The 15,327-nt window shown below is 45.7% G+C and overlaps 1 protein-coding gene across 1 annotated transcript in view; it reads right to left on the bottom strand.

Moving 5' to 3' along the window:
- LOC126534887 (epoxide hydrolase 4-like) overlaps positions 1-15,327 on the bottom strand; it is a 62,945-nt gene that overhangs the window by 16,769 nt on the left and 30,849 nt on the right. Inside the window, exons 4-5 of the mRNA XM_055072886.2 lie at positions 12,305-12,473; positions 461-597 (exon numbers count right to left, since the gene is read on the bottom strand). Of these exons, the coding sequence (XP_054928861.2) occupies positions 461-597; positions 12,305-12,473 (306 nt within the window). The remainder of the gene's footprint in view (positions 1-460; positions 598-12,304; positions 12,474-15,327) is intronic.

The following is a 15,327-nucleotide window of genomic DNA, read 5'->3' as shown; positions in this document are numbered from 1 at the left end:
TGAAATGCCGCACCACATTTGAAGCGTTGATAGAGCACTATCAGGTATGTTTTTTATGAGTTGTAGTGAGTCGCCTTGTGTACACCTCCCCTACTCGGCTTCCAATCGTTAACTGTGTTGTGGCACACGCACTGCTGGCGTGCCAGTGTAACTGTCTGAAGCCTGCGCTCCTGTGTATATTGCTGTGCGTGGCTGATCATTTGTACTCGGTGAGTTTCAGCGAATGTTGTTACGTGAAACATGCATTTATTCCGTTGTTTCACACTGGCGAGATAAAACAGCAAGCTTGTTAGTACAATTGTTCCACAAGAGGCTGTAATAAAATTCCATATTACCATAATGTAACTGGAACTGGGGGGGGATTACATTGCTGAATAACAACTAGGTTAATTCAATGTTATATCTTAAAATTCAAGCTGCCAAAGGTGTGAGCAAACGGTCGTCACTACATATTGCGTACCCGGCTTGCTGAATGCGTATTTGAAGGCCTCCCGCTCCTGCTCATCGTATGCGCCATGCAATGTGTCCAGTAGCTGGAGGTCGTTGGCACAGAAACTGGCTTCCGGTAGCCACGGTAACTGGAATGTCACGAAGTACCTGCAGAGAGCATGTATTGCATTAATATTGCTGATCTGTAGCCGCGTTGTTTGCGCAAGTACACCCTTCAACTCCTTTTGTATTTTGTACTTAGAATGCATACTGCACGAGACCCTCTCAGCGGCTCACAATAGATATCTAATACAATGTCTAAAATAGAGACATCTGTCTTGATGTCTAAATATAGACACAATGTATATCTAAAACGCTAAGATATATCATTGTTCAATCTTATAAATCTACGAAAACCACTGCACTTACATGTAGATGGCTTGCAGTGACAATATGAATTCAGAACAAATAAGAGATCTGGTTTATAATATTTTCATAGTGAGCCAGCTACCAACAACCATAATCAGCATCTTTATATATACACACCGCAGGTTCTGCAACTTATTCCATATGAACAATAGTCAGGAGGTAACATAGAGCTTCTAAAAAAGCAGCACAATGCTCAATCAGAGGAGGCACAAGGAAATGAAGTCGCAGTAATCTAAAGTGTTCATAAGTTTTCACGGCCATTACGCATTGCAGGAAACACGCTTGCTGTCGCTCAAATAATATTAGCTATTCCATGTCAGACCATGGCATTCGATAGTGGCAATCCATATCCAGTGCGAGGCGTTCTAAAATTAGGCATTCCATATCTGCCGGGGGGGGGGGGGGGCGTAAAGGAGACGTAGAACGCCAGGCTTCTAACTGAAGGACGCAACGTGGAATGCTCGTCAACTCCACCACTTCGTTTTCCGGAATGGGGTGGCGCCTGACACTGGCGCAAAAAAGAAATGCTGAGAGGCAGTGGGGCTAAGTTAGGAAGTCCCAATTAGCGTTAGCAAGGACATTCCCTCACTAGAACAGGACTTCTCATCCCTGGTGCAGTATTTCGCCACTACTTCCTTCACGAGTCTTGCAATTAACCCGTGGTCCTCGGACCCCTGTGGGTGCGGAACACCTTACGAACGCGGCTGTCAGATGTGCAATGAGGCAAAGGTTCTAAAAACCTTTGGTTGCGCACAGGCCGCCACTGGAAACTAGCAACGTTTAACGCGCAAACTCTCTGGAGTCAGGATAGCTTAGCAGAGCTCTGTCAAAAATCATCAGTCCTTGCCTGCGGTATTGTTAGACTTAGTAAGGCTAAAAAAACTGGCGAGGCTTATACAGTGCTCACTAACCGCCACGTCCTCTGCGAAAGAGGTAGTCCAGAAAAAGGAGAAAACAGGGTAGGATTTCTATTCCACAAGGATATGGCGAGCAACATTGATATAATCTACAGCAATAATGAGAGAGTAGCAGTCACCGTAATCAAGCATAATGGGATATATAGATTAAAGGTATTACTAACCCACGCCCCTCCTCTACTCATGGTAATGAACAAATGGAACTTTTATGAAATGTTGAATTAGAAAGGGGGCAAACTCGCCATACTGTGTTCATCTGCGACAGCACTGCATAATTGGGGAAAATGGATGTTCGGCAACATGCTCTTGGCAACTACGGTATCGATTCTACGAACACTAGACGAGATACGTTGATAGAATTCGCGGAAATGAACGCACTGTGAATGACGAATACCTTCTTGGGGAAGCTCCATAAGAGGCCGTGGAACGGCAGGGGCCCTAATGAAGAAACAAGATTTCCTACTATCCGCCGATCTCAGCATAGCGCAGGATGTAGAAGCGTTAGGTCAGGTAAGTGCAGTGGCCAAAGTTTAGTGAGGTCTGCGATGTCTGTCAATTTGAAGAGGGAAAGAGCAAAATTATTCGAGAAGAAACAGGTCAACGTAGAAGCAGTAAGAATAAAAGCACTAGAATTCAGGCTGGTACTCGCAAATAAGTAAGGAGCTTTACGAAAGGCAGATGAAGGTGATAGGAAAATAATGAAAGAGTAACTAGGGATTTTTTTTAGAAGCAGCCATTGAAGTGGGAGGAACAGCACCGAGGTACCCAATAGGTCAGCTTTCTGAAGTAACAAATCACTTCAGAAACAACAAAGCACGTAATTGTCCGACTCATGGGAGCAGATAGAATTCGCTAAACTGTCAGAACTGATCAACAGAACAAAGTAAGGGATATTTGAAATTATAACCTGGGAAAGATTGAGCAAGCACTAAAATACGTCTCCGGCATGAAATCAGCGAGAAGAATACTTCACATAGGACAAGGCAAATGTATGCTTCGAAAGATAAGCAGGAGAATGTGATCAGGAATCTCTAAAATATAGATAAACCAACAAAATTCCACGGATGGCAGTTAAAAAGCTGCCGGAATGGCGGTTCAGCGTGATAATGTGAAGTCCTATGGCAATGCTTACCTAATGAGCTTTGAAGTAGGAACCCAGCGCATACACAGACTTGCTCCATCGCTAGCTGCCATTATTGGAAGCAGCAGTAGAAGGCTTCTTCCAGAACATGTCGGAGCTTATCCACCGTATTCGCTTTGATGTGCTCCACGTTTGGAAAACGCGTCCTGAGGCTCATTTTCAGAGTAGGGAACAGTGAAAGTTACCTGGAGCGAGATCCAGAGAGTACGGTGTTTGAAGGACGACCGGAATGTTCTTCTGGGCGAAGAATTTGCTGCACAACAAGCGATTTGTGGCTTGATGCGTTATCGTGATGCAGACAATACTTGTCTTGCCTCTTCTCCCGTCGCGTCCTTGGAACCGTATCGCACACCCTGTGCCAAACTTGTACGTCGATATGGCCAGTTACAGCCTGTCCAGGATGTGCGAACTAATTGTGCACCAAACCGCCGACATCAAAGAATTCAATGAGCATTACTGTAACTTTGGATCTGACGATTCGCGATTGTTTTATTTTGGTCTGAGAGACGCTGGTGTGTGCCGCTCCGATGACTGCTGTTACGACCTGGGCCATAGGCAAACACCCAATACTCATCACCAGCGACTATCGGATAGAGCTACGTCAGATTCTGTGTACTCGTCTGAAACAGCTCGTCAGCGATTGTCATGCGACAGTCCATCTGATCCACGTAGACGGGGGTCTTGTGGCCTTCAACAGCGTCTGCTTGGAGCTCAAACCAGGTTGACCATCGAAGAGGATTCGGCAGGGAAGACGAGGTGATGTAGAAATAAATAAGGGAAGTTTAATACATTGCTACAGCTGAGTGGTGCGCTTCAAGACAAAAATACAGAAACGTTCAGCCTGCGCACACCTGCACGCAAGGGCACAGAAGATGCATCTCCACGCGGTGGCTCACTGGCTTTATTATATCTTGCCCCATGCGGGCAACCTCAATAACTGCTGCTTCCTGGTAGAGGTCGTTGTCACGACACGTCGGGTCACCTTACAGAAAGGAAAACCACTCTTTCGCTTAAAGCGGTGGTACGGAGGTCATGTCTGATCAATCCACAGAGAGTATCATGGGAGGGAAACCACTCCTTGGCGTAGAAGGGTTGAAGCTAGGAGAGAGGAGAGTAGGATTTGCACATTCCGCGCATAATCCCGCCGCACGCACCTGACGGAGAAGTACTTTAATCTTGACGATCGTGACGGCTAGGCACGCCGTATTCCAGGGCTTCGGCATCTGTTCCTCCATTCACTGCCGCACAAAGTGAACCGTAACAGTGTTCAGCTGCCTCGAAACAGCGGAACAAACTTCGCAATGACGCGTCCCATATTCAAATAATTGGGTAAAAGGGCATGGATTGATCCGTGGGAAGTGCCCACTTGTTGCTTTAACTCCTCGATTCTCATCATCGATCACGTCAAATCATTTGTTCCACTTTATCAATAATTTGTTCGTTTCGGGATGACGACGGTCTCCCGCAGCGCTCGTCGTCCTCTAACGTCGCCTCCCTTTCTTAAACCGTGCAACTAGTCGCAAACGGCGGTTTTGTTTAGTGCATAATAATGGTACACTTGCTGCAGGATCGATTTCGTCTATATGGCTGATTTTGCAACTTTGCACATGAAGTTGATGTTCGCACGCTGCTTGAACTGCGACATTGCCCCTACTGCCCACCACTCACATCCACGTCACACTGTGCAGTGACATCACTTTGCACTGAAGCACGTCCCCATCTACCCTGCCCGCGCGCAAACGTACCTAGGCCTCTACACAAGCATGTGCATGCTATATTATCGCTCGTTCGGCATCGGCAAAACGAATATTTTTGAGGGCTATCGTATACTGAGCTGTACAGTACCCAGTGCAGCCACACTGCCTTCATTGAACGTAGGATAAAATGGATTTAGAGGTTCCTTATATAGCTACCGCTGAAGTGAGAAAGGCCTTGCAAGGCATGTCCTGGAGAAGAGCGGCAGGAGAAGATTGAATAATGGTCAACCTAATCAAAGATGGAGGATACATTATGCTAGAAAAGCTCCAAAACCTTTATAAGCCATGCATCAAATTTGAAATTCACTAGAGAGCTGGACAACTTTATATTGATCCACAAGGGGGGAGATGTTCAATAACTCAAGAACTATAGGCCCACTAGCTTGCTTTCAGTATTACATAAAATTAAAGTGGAATCGTGGGCAACACTTGACTTTAATGAACCAAGAGCGCAGGCTGGCTTCCGGAAGGGATATTCCACAATGGAACACTTCCATGTCATTAGTCAGGTGAGTGAGGAATCTGCGACATACAATACATGGCCTTGATGAAAAGGTAGACAAAACCCGGGCCACTACGCCGACCAAAGCAAAATTTAAAAGAAAAGAAGACGTTTCGGCTCCCACCCGGGAGCCTTGTTCACAGGTAAAATTTTGCCTGTGAACAAGGCTTCAGTGTGGGAGCAAAAAAAAAAAAAAAAATCCGCGTGTTGATAAAATTGCATAAACAGGCCTGGAGTGTGGCCTGATGCCGGTGACCAGAACCGGTAACACACTCCCTCACCAGAGCAGGATTGGCCACCCTGGTGCAGTACTTGGCCACAACCTCCTATATGAACACAACAATCAAACCCCGGCCCTCAGTCCCCAGCAGCTGCGAAGCAACTGACCACGGCGGCGGTCAGACCTGCGACGCTGCAGAGGGTGCTAAGAATCCCTGGCTCCGGACAGGCCGCCATTGGAATATGAACCTGGCAACGTTTAACGCAAGAACATTATCTAGTGAGGCGAGTCTAGCAGTGCTATTGGAAGAATTAGAGGGCAGTAAATGGGATATAATAGGGCTCAGTGAAGTTAGGAGGCCAAAAGAAGCATATACAGTGTTAAGGAGCGGGCACGTCCTGTGCTACCGGGGCTTAGCGGAGAGACGAGAACTAGGAGTCGGATTCCTGATTAATAAGAATATAGCTGGTAACATACAGGAATTCTATAGCATTAACGAGAGGGTGGCATGTCTTGTTGTGAAACTTAATAAGAGGTACAAAATGAAGGTTGTACAGGTCTACGCCCCTACATCCAGTCATGATGACCAGGAAGTCGAAAGCTTCTACGAAGACGTGGAATCGGCGATGGGTAGAGTGAAAACAAAATACACTATACTGATGGGCGATTTCAATGCCAAGGTAGGCAAGAAGCATGCTGGAGACAAGGCAGTGGGGGAATATGGCATAGGCACTAGGAATAGCAGGGGGGAGGTATTAGTAGAGTTTGCAGAACAGAATAATATGAGGATAATGAATACCTTCTTCCGCAAGCGGAATAACCGAAAGTGGACATGGAGGAGCCCGAACGGCGAGACTAGAAATGAAATAGATTTCATACTCTGCGCTAACCCTGGCATCATACAAGATGTGGACGTGCTCGGTAAGGTGCGCTGCAGTGACCACAGGATGGTAAGAACTCGAATTAGCCTAGACCTGAGGAGGGAACGGAGGAAACTGGTACATAAGAAGCCGATCAATGAGTTAGCGCTAAGAGGGAAAATAGAGGAATTCCAGATCAAGCTACAGAACAGGTATTCGGCTTTAAGCCACGAAGAGGATCTTAGTGTTGAAGCAATGAACGACAATCTTGTGGGCATCATTAAGGAGTGTGCAATAGAAGTCGGTGGTAACTCCGTTAGACAGGATACCAGTAAGCTATCGCAGGAGACGAAAGATCTGATCAAGAAACGCCAATGTATGAAAGCCTCTAACCCTACAGCTAGAATAGAAATGGCAGAACTTTCGAAGTGAATCAACAAGCGTAAGACAGCTGACATAAGGAAGCATAACATGGATAGAATTGAACAAGCTCTCAGGAACGGAGGAAGCCTAAAAGCAGTGAAGAAGAAACTAGGAATTGGCAAGAATCAGATGTATGCGCTAAGAGACAAAGCCGGCAATATCATTACTAATATGGATGAGATAGTTCAAGTGGCTGAGGAGTTCTATAGAGATTTATACAGTACGAGTGGCACCCACGATGATAATGGAAGAGAGAATAATCTAGAGGAATTCGATATCCCAGAAGTAACGCCGGAAGAAGTAAAGAAAGCCTTGGGAGCTATGCAAAGGGGGAAGGCAGCTGGGGAGGATCAGGTAACAGCAGATTTGCTGAAGGATGGTGGGCAGATTGTTCTAGAAAAACTGGCCAGCCTCTATACGCAATGCCTCAAGACCTCGAGCGTACCGGAATCTTGGAAGAACGCTAACATAATCCTAATCCATAAGAAAGGCGACGCCAAAGACTTGAAAAATTATAGACCGATCAGCTTACTGTCCGTTGCCTACAAAGTATTTACTAAGGTAATTGCAAATAGAATCCGGAACACCTTAGACTTCCGTCAACCAAAGGACCAGGCAGGATTCCGTAAAGGCTACTCAACAATAGATCATATTCACACTATCAATCAGGTGATAGAGAAATGTGCGGAATATAACCAACCATTATATATAGCTTTCATTGATTACGAGAAAGCGTTTGATTCAGTCGAAACCTCAGCAGTCATGGAGGCATTGCGGAATCAGGGTGTAGACGAGCCGTATGTAAAAATACTGAAAGATATCTATAGCGGCTCCACAGCCACTGTACTCCTCCATAAAGAAAGCAACAAAATCCCAATAAAGAAAGGCGTCAGGCAGGGAGATACGATCTCTCCAATGCTATTCACAGCGTGTTTACAGGAGGTATTCAGCGACCTGGATTGGGAAGAATTGGGGATAAGAGTAAATGGAGAATACCTTAGTAACTTGCGCTTCGCTGATGATATTGCCTTGCTTAGTAACTCAGGGGACCAACTGCAATGCATGCTCACTGATCTGGAGAGGCAGAGCAGAAGGGTGGGACTAAAAATGAATCTGCAGAAAACTAAAGTAATGTTTAACAGTCTCGGAAGGGAACAGCAGTTTACGATAGGTAGCGAGGCACTGGAAGTGGTAAGAGAATACATCTACTTAGGACAGGTAGTGACTGCTGATCCAGATCATGAGAGTGAAATAATCAGAAGAATAAGAATGGGCTGGGGTGCGTTTGGCAGGCATTCGCAGATCATGAACAGCAGGTTGCCATTATCCCTCAAGAGAAAAGTGTATAACAGCTGTGTCTTACCAGTACTCACGTATGGGGCAGAAACCTGGAGGCTTACGAAAAGGGTTCTACTTAAATTGAGGACGACGCAACGAGCTATGGAAAGAAAAATGATAGGTGTAACGTTAAGGGATAAGAAAAGAGCAGATTGGGTGAGGGAACAAACGCGCGTTAATGACATCTTAGTTGAAATCAAGAAAAAGAAATGGGCATGGGCAGGACATGTAATGAGGAGGGAAGATAACCGATGGTCATTAAGGGTTACGGACTGGATTCCGAGGGAAGGGAAGCGTAGCAGGGGGCGACAGAAAGTTAGGTGGGCAGATGAGATTAGGAAGTTTGGAGGGTCAACATGGCCACAATTAGTACATGACCGGGGTAGTTGGAGAAGTATGGGAGAGGCCTTTGCCCTGCAGTGGGCGTAATCAGGCTGATGATGATGATGGTGGGAGCAGAAACGACTTCTTTTCTTTTAAATTTTACTTTGGATGGCGTAGTGTCCCGGGTTTTTACTACGTTTTTACCATGTTTCAGCCCGACCATACGGGCTTCCGTCAAATACCCAACTGTAATATATGGTTTCCATAAATTTCAAGACATCACTACATTCAGTAAAGCTACGAGCAGTCATGGAGGTATTGCATAACAAAGGAGTACAAGAGGTATACGTAAATATCTTGAAATATCTACGAAGGTTCCAGAGCTACTATGGTTCTCCACAAGTTGAAAATTATCCATCATGGAATACATTTGGCAAACAGACAATCTCTCCAATGATATGCACTGCATCCTAAAAGGTAATCAAGCTATTAGACTGGGAAGTCTTAGGAGTGAGGATCAATGGCGAATATCCCAGTAACCTTCAGTTTGCAAATGACATTTTCTTGTTCAACCACACTTGGGAGGAGTTACAACAAACGATTGGGGACCTTAACGGAGAAAGTGGAAGATTGGGGCGGCATTATTATATGCACAAGACAAAAGTAATGTTCGATAGCCTCGCAAGGAACAAAGATTTCCTGATGGCAAGTCAGCCTCTAGAGCCATTACAGGAGTACGTTTATCTAAGTAAATACCCAAAGGGGACGCTGACAATGTGAAGAAAATTTACAGCCGAATAAAAATGGGTTGGATTGCACACGGGAGGCATTACCAAATCCTGACTGGGACCTTACCACTTGATCTCAAGTGTACAATTGTTGTATTCTACCAGTGTGAACACATGGCGCGGAAACTTGGATATTAACCAGTTAATAAAGAAGGTCGCAACAAGTTAAAGACCCCACAAAGGGCGATGAAACGAAAACTGTTAGGCGTTACGTTGAGTGACAAGAACAGAGCAGTGTGGATCAGAGAGCGAACGGGGATAGCCGATATTCTAGATGAGATCAAGAGAAAAAAAATTAACTCGGCAGCTCGCTCAGCTCGGCTCAGCTCGCGCGGCTATCAGAAACAAGAACGGGCAGACAAGTGCTGCGTGACCTAGGCATGGGACCAAAGGAAATGGGACCCGAAAATACAGAGGTGCCTGTACCGGACGCAATTAGTAGAAGGCTACGGGTATGTCCGGTGCCAAGGAATATGAACCCTGAGTTCCACAAAGAGCGGCGGGCGGCGAGGGCCAAGGCGCTCATCGATCTTCATGCCAAAGACAGGGGTGCCGTGTTTGTGGACGCGGCAGAGTATTCACATGACAGAAAGGCATTCGCCGCTGCAGTCGTCGGGGCATCGACCGGTGCAACGAGAACAGCTGCGAGTGTGCGGACTCGAGGCGCGCATCAAGCCGAAGAGGTGGCCATTGCTTTGGCCATCGCCGACCCCGAGTGCACGACTGTGCTCTGTGATTCTAGGACGGCAGTGAAAAATTACGTCAGAGCAAGGGTGTGTGGTGAAGCCGCGCGTGTGTTTCGTGTGGTCGATCTCGCGAGTGAAGGTCGGTGTGTGGTGATAAAGTGGTTTCCGGCCCACATGGGCAGTGATGTGTCGGATCGCGGCAACGCTAACCACAGCGAGACGGTGAACGCGGCGGCGCGAGGACTAACCAACCGTGCCGCTGCCACTACAGCCGACCCGTCGTGGTGGTGGGAAACCAAGGACAAAATGACTTCCTATAACGAAATTGTGAAATGGCACCGACTAGAGCGAAGGACTATGCCGCCACCTCATCCGGGCTTGACCCGTAAGGAGGCGGTTTTATATCGACAACTTCAAACGGGGTCATTATTCACCCCGGTGCTGATGAAGCACGTGTGTCCAAGTGTTTATGAAAGTGATCTGTGTTGTGTGTGCCGAAAGGAAAGAGCCACTGCAGCTCACATCCTTTGGGACTGTGCTAAGAATCCGCATGAAGCTGCAACAATAACAACGATCCCGCCGCGGCTCGAGGCCGCAACGAGAAGCTATGACCAAGACGTCCAAACCCAGGCCGTCCAGCAGATCTCGGCGGCCCTCGAAAGGCAACGACCGAGCGAAACCGGAGGGAGGCTGCCACCCCAAAAGAGGGGCAGGCGCGGTCGACCAAAGGGAATAGTGCGGCCGCAGCCGAAGTAGAGGCGCCACACGCCGCGAAGACGTCATGGCCGCGTCACGGTAACGCCTCCCTAACAGGGGAAGGCTAACCGTTCTGCAGGCGTTCACTACAAAGTTTCCTCACTCACTCACTCACTCGGCAGGACATGTAATGCGTATTTTAGGTAATCGGTGGCCATTAGAGTTATAGAGTAGGTGCCAAGGAATGAGAAGCGCACTCATGGACGGCAGAAAAACAGGTGGGGTGGCGCAATTAGTAAAGTTGCAGGTGCAAGGGTGGGAATCAGCTAGCGCAAGACAGGGGTAATTAAACAAGTGGGGTGGTGCAATTAGGAAAGTTGCAGGTGCAAGGGTGGGAATCAGCCAGCGCAAGACAGGGGTAATTGGAGATCGCCTTCGTCCTGCAGTGTACATAAAAATAAGTTGATGATAATGATCGGCTCTTCAAACAGTGCATGACGAGTAGCACACACAATCGGTAGAAAACTTCACGCTGGCCACGTACGATTATCGTTGCATACGTGCTACTGCTGGTGGTAGCGACTTAGTGGCAATACCCTATTGCAAGCTCCACGCTTCTCCTATGATCCGCGGTGCGTACCACCAACTAATGAACTCGTCGTCTTTGATGTGCCCGTACCTGGTGCAGTTGTGAAGGACAGCATCAACTGCTAGCCTGCAGACCTACAATCTACGGTGTGCATTTAAAGTAGCCAGCAGGAGGAGCATCCCACTCCGCTGGACGAGGCGCGTTACGCCGACTATATCGGGAACCTTCCACAGCAAAGGTGTTAAGGCGTGTTTTATATTAAACGTGCGTGTCTAATTAAAACCTAATTATCAAGTGTTGTTGAATACTTTCACTTTGTTAAATAAGATTCCCCCTTTCATAACATGACAGCTTGGCCACATTGCGGTGTTATTGTACTATATGTGATCTGCCAAGTGTAGCTGGACGCTTGCGCGTGGCTAAGTCGGCAAATACGGGTCAAATACGGCAAAAACGGGTCAGTGATAGAGGTAGGTCATTCTTAGAGCTTGTGCCACTGCCGGATTTCAATATAGAAATGACAATGATGCGAACAAACGTGACATGACAAAATGGCTGCGGCATTAGTAATATTTCGTATAGCTTCCCGAGTGCAACCTGTTTATGTTTCTGTTTCTGTTCCTGTTCCTGTTTTACAGGCAAAGACACTTGCATTCCGCAGCGCTCATGTATTGATATCAGAATTGCTTTTCTGTAATGTCAAAGAGTTTTTTTATTGCGCTTTTAGTACCACTCATGTGTGTTAGGCGATAAGGCATGAACGGCATACTTAAAGAAATTGCGTGCTGATTTTATGGCCCACCTTCTTGCAAGGAGCAGAGACGGGACATTTCTCAGAGCTGATAACGTTAGCTTTTGTACATGCAAAACTTGCTACTTTTCATGCCAGGTAATAGAAGATACGAATAAAACCAGAAATAAATATTAAACAATAGCGAATATTAGAAAAGAAAACGAAGAATGAACCAAGTGTAGTCAAGTATTGAGTTTATATAAACCGCTAAGCCACTGACATCCCGGCACAACATCATGAATTGAACACCACCGTATATTGGCGGCCTCCTACTGTGTGGAACCCGTAAACTTTTATCGCTAAATACAAGCGATAGCATTAGTAAAACCACGACAATTCACCCAACCGACACCGCAACCGAAGCAAATGCAACGAACGAGACAGACGTTGAACACCACGAGCGGGCACTCACCAGGACATCAGAATTTGACTGAGACTGTGTTCCAGCTGGTAGCTTAGAGCCAGGGGATGGGGCCCGTTAATAATGACCAATTTGTCCACCAGGCTCTCGTATTTTGTGGCGAGCCACCAGGCAATGACCGCGCCCCAGTCATGGCCCACAATACTGGCTTTCTTCTTGCCTATGAGGAAAAAAAAGCATCGCCACTTGATACGATTAGACCTTCCATCTGATAAGTTCTTTCATAGAGGCCGGCGCAATCTGGCAGTAAAAAATGGCCACTAAAAGTTATCGTAAAGAATATGCCGATTCTTTAATGACAAAAGCGACCATTGGTTTCAACCTTAAGTTATAACTGCCAAGAAGAGCAGATATGCCCCGCTGCCCCAGATCCTGCATACACCCAACAAATGCCACGTGGCCCTGAGAAACGCTTATCGTTTTTCACAGTCATAGAATGAAGAGCAAAGTACACGGACAACCTGCACGGCATCAACCAAATCAAACACATTCATGTACAAAAAATTTTACAAAACATTATCCCCTCTTTTATCATCGCAGGGAGAGGCCTTCGTCCTCTCCCCACGATCTCCAATCACCCATGGCTTGCGCTAGCAGATTTCAACTTGCGCCTGCAATTTTCCTAATTTCATCAGCCTACCTAGTTTTGTGCTCTCCTCGACTGCGCTTTTGCACCCATGGCACCTATTGTTTAACTCAAATGCTCGAGCGGCTACCTACGCTACGCAATACATGGCTTGCTCAGCTCGTTTTTCTTTGAATGTCTAGTAGAATATCAGGTATCCCCGTTTACCCATTATCTATATGACTGTCTTCCTGTTTCTTAACGTTGCCACTAACATTTTTGTTCCATCGCTCTTTGCACAGTCCTCGACTTGTTGTCGAGCGTCTCTGTTAACTTCCAAGTTTTTGCCCCATATGTTAGCACCGCCAGAAAGCAATGACCGTATTAGCTAATACCTCCCGTATATACACCAACCCATTGTATTCTTCTGTAAATTTGCTTCTCATGATCAGAGGCACCTGTGGGGATTGACCTAGATAAACGTTCTTATGGACGGACTCTGGAGGCTGACTGCCGATCTTGAATTATTTCTTTACCAGACTATAGAAAATAATCTTTGTCTTCTGCACATTAATCTTCAAATCCTATATTACTCTTTCTCGCTTAAGGTCCTAAATTATTTGTTGTTTTTCGTTCGAAGTTTTGCTGAAAAGGAGAACGTCATCTGCAAACCAATGGTTGCTAAGATATTCGCCGGTGATCATCACTCCTAAGCTTTCATAGTGCAGTCGCTGGAACACCTCTTTCAACAATGCAGTGAGTAGCACTGGAGACATTGTGCCTTCCTGCATGAACCCTTTCTTGATAGGTAACTGTCTACTTTTCTTGTGGAGAAGCAAGGTAGCTGTGAAATATTTGTAGACATTTCCCAAGATATTCACATACGCCTCCTGTACTCCTTTATTACCCAATGTGTCAATTACCGCTGGTATCTCAACTGAATGAAATGTTTTCAAATGACATGAAAGCCATCCAGAGAAGGTTATTGTACTTTGCCAATTTCTCTATTACCTGATTGATAACATGAATGTGATGCATTATAGAATGTCCAAGCACGAAGCCCTGTGTTCTCTTTGTTGATTGAAGTGAACTGTTGCCGTGATTCTATTGGAAATTATCTTGGTGAATATTTTACACAATACTGAAAGCCACCTAACGGGCCTATAATTATTGAATTCTGTAAAGTCTCCCGTCTTATGGATCAGTGTCATAATGGAATTCTTCCAGCCCTCTGGTACAGTTCAAGTCATGAAGCACTGGGTAGAAAAGGCGGCAAGCTTTTCAAGCATGATAGTTCCTCCATATTTGATTAGGTCAATGTTATTCCATCTTGTTTTGCCGCTTTTGCCTTTATCAAAAGGGCCCTTCTGACTTCATTGTTAGCTATAAAAGGGGCTTCTTTGTCCTGTTTATGTCGAATGAAATAAACAGGACAAACGTATTAGCGGGGCTATAGTCACTGCACTTTGTCCTACCTAACGCTTGGAATCCGCAGAGCACATGAAATCTATTTCATTTCTTGTTTGTCTTTAAGGGCTTTTTCTAGTCAACTTCCCGTTACCACTCTTCCTGAAGAAGGTTTCATTATAGGGAGCATTTTCGTTTCCGCGAATTCTTCCAACATCTCTCTTCTAGTATTCCAAGAGTCGAAGCCGTAATTGACAAATGGTTGTTCCCCAGCCTGCCTTTCTTTACAATTACATTGAAGTCGCCATGGCTAAAGTACGACGACATTCCGCCTTTGTCATGGCTAATTCAACACCTTAATAAAACTGTCATATTTCTTGATCATCGTGAGTATAAGTTGGAGCGTAAGCTTGTACTCTCTTTATTCTATACCTCCTATTCAGCTTTATTACGATGACGGCTACCCTCTCATTAAAGCTATTGAATACGTAAATGTCGAACGTTATGTCCTTGTGGATTGCAAATCCTGCCCGTATTCGTTCTTATCTAGAAGACATCTGTAGTCCAAGACGTGGCTGTTAGTCAGCACTTTTTAAACCTCACCAGATCGTCTAAGCTCCCTATGGTCAATAATATTTCAGGCAATGCCTGAAAATTTGTCAATGAGCGCTGGTAAGGTAACTTCATTCAATAGGGCTTTTGCCGACGTTCTTGTAGGCAGAGATTACCTACCCTGACATTAAATGGCAAAAACTAAATTCTCATTCTCGAAGCTGCAAAGAATATCTTGATCTGATTAATATCTTGATGTTGATCTGATTTCAGTTAATTATCAGCCAAACGACACCTAAAGAGTTTTGACCTTGTTTTATCATCGGCGCCTAAGAAACTAAGCTCCATTGTAGTATGCAGAGTGTTTTAGCTATCTTTAGCCAGAGTTTAAAATTGTGCGAATGCCACGTAGCTGGACAAAACCAAGGTCATTTGCTTGACGTCGCTCGGAGACACTTTGGTTATTTTTTTAATTCCACCCATTCAGATA

The sequence above is a fragment of the Dermacentor andersoni genome, chromosome 7 (genome assembly GCF_023375885.2).
Source record: "Dermacentor andersoni chromosome 7, qqDerAnde1_hic_scaffold, whole genome shotgun sequence".
Taxonomy (NCBI): Eukaryota; Metazoa; Arthropoda; class Arachnida; order Ixodida; family Ixodidae; genus Dermacentor; species Dermacentor andersoni.
The sequence above is the reverse complement of the archived record's forward strand: the minus strand, read 5'-3'. Positions and strand labels throughout refer to the sequence as shown.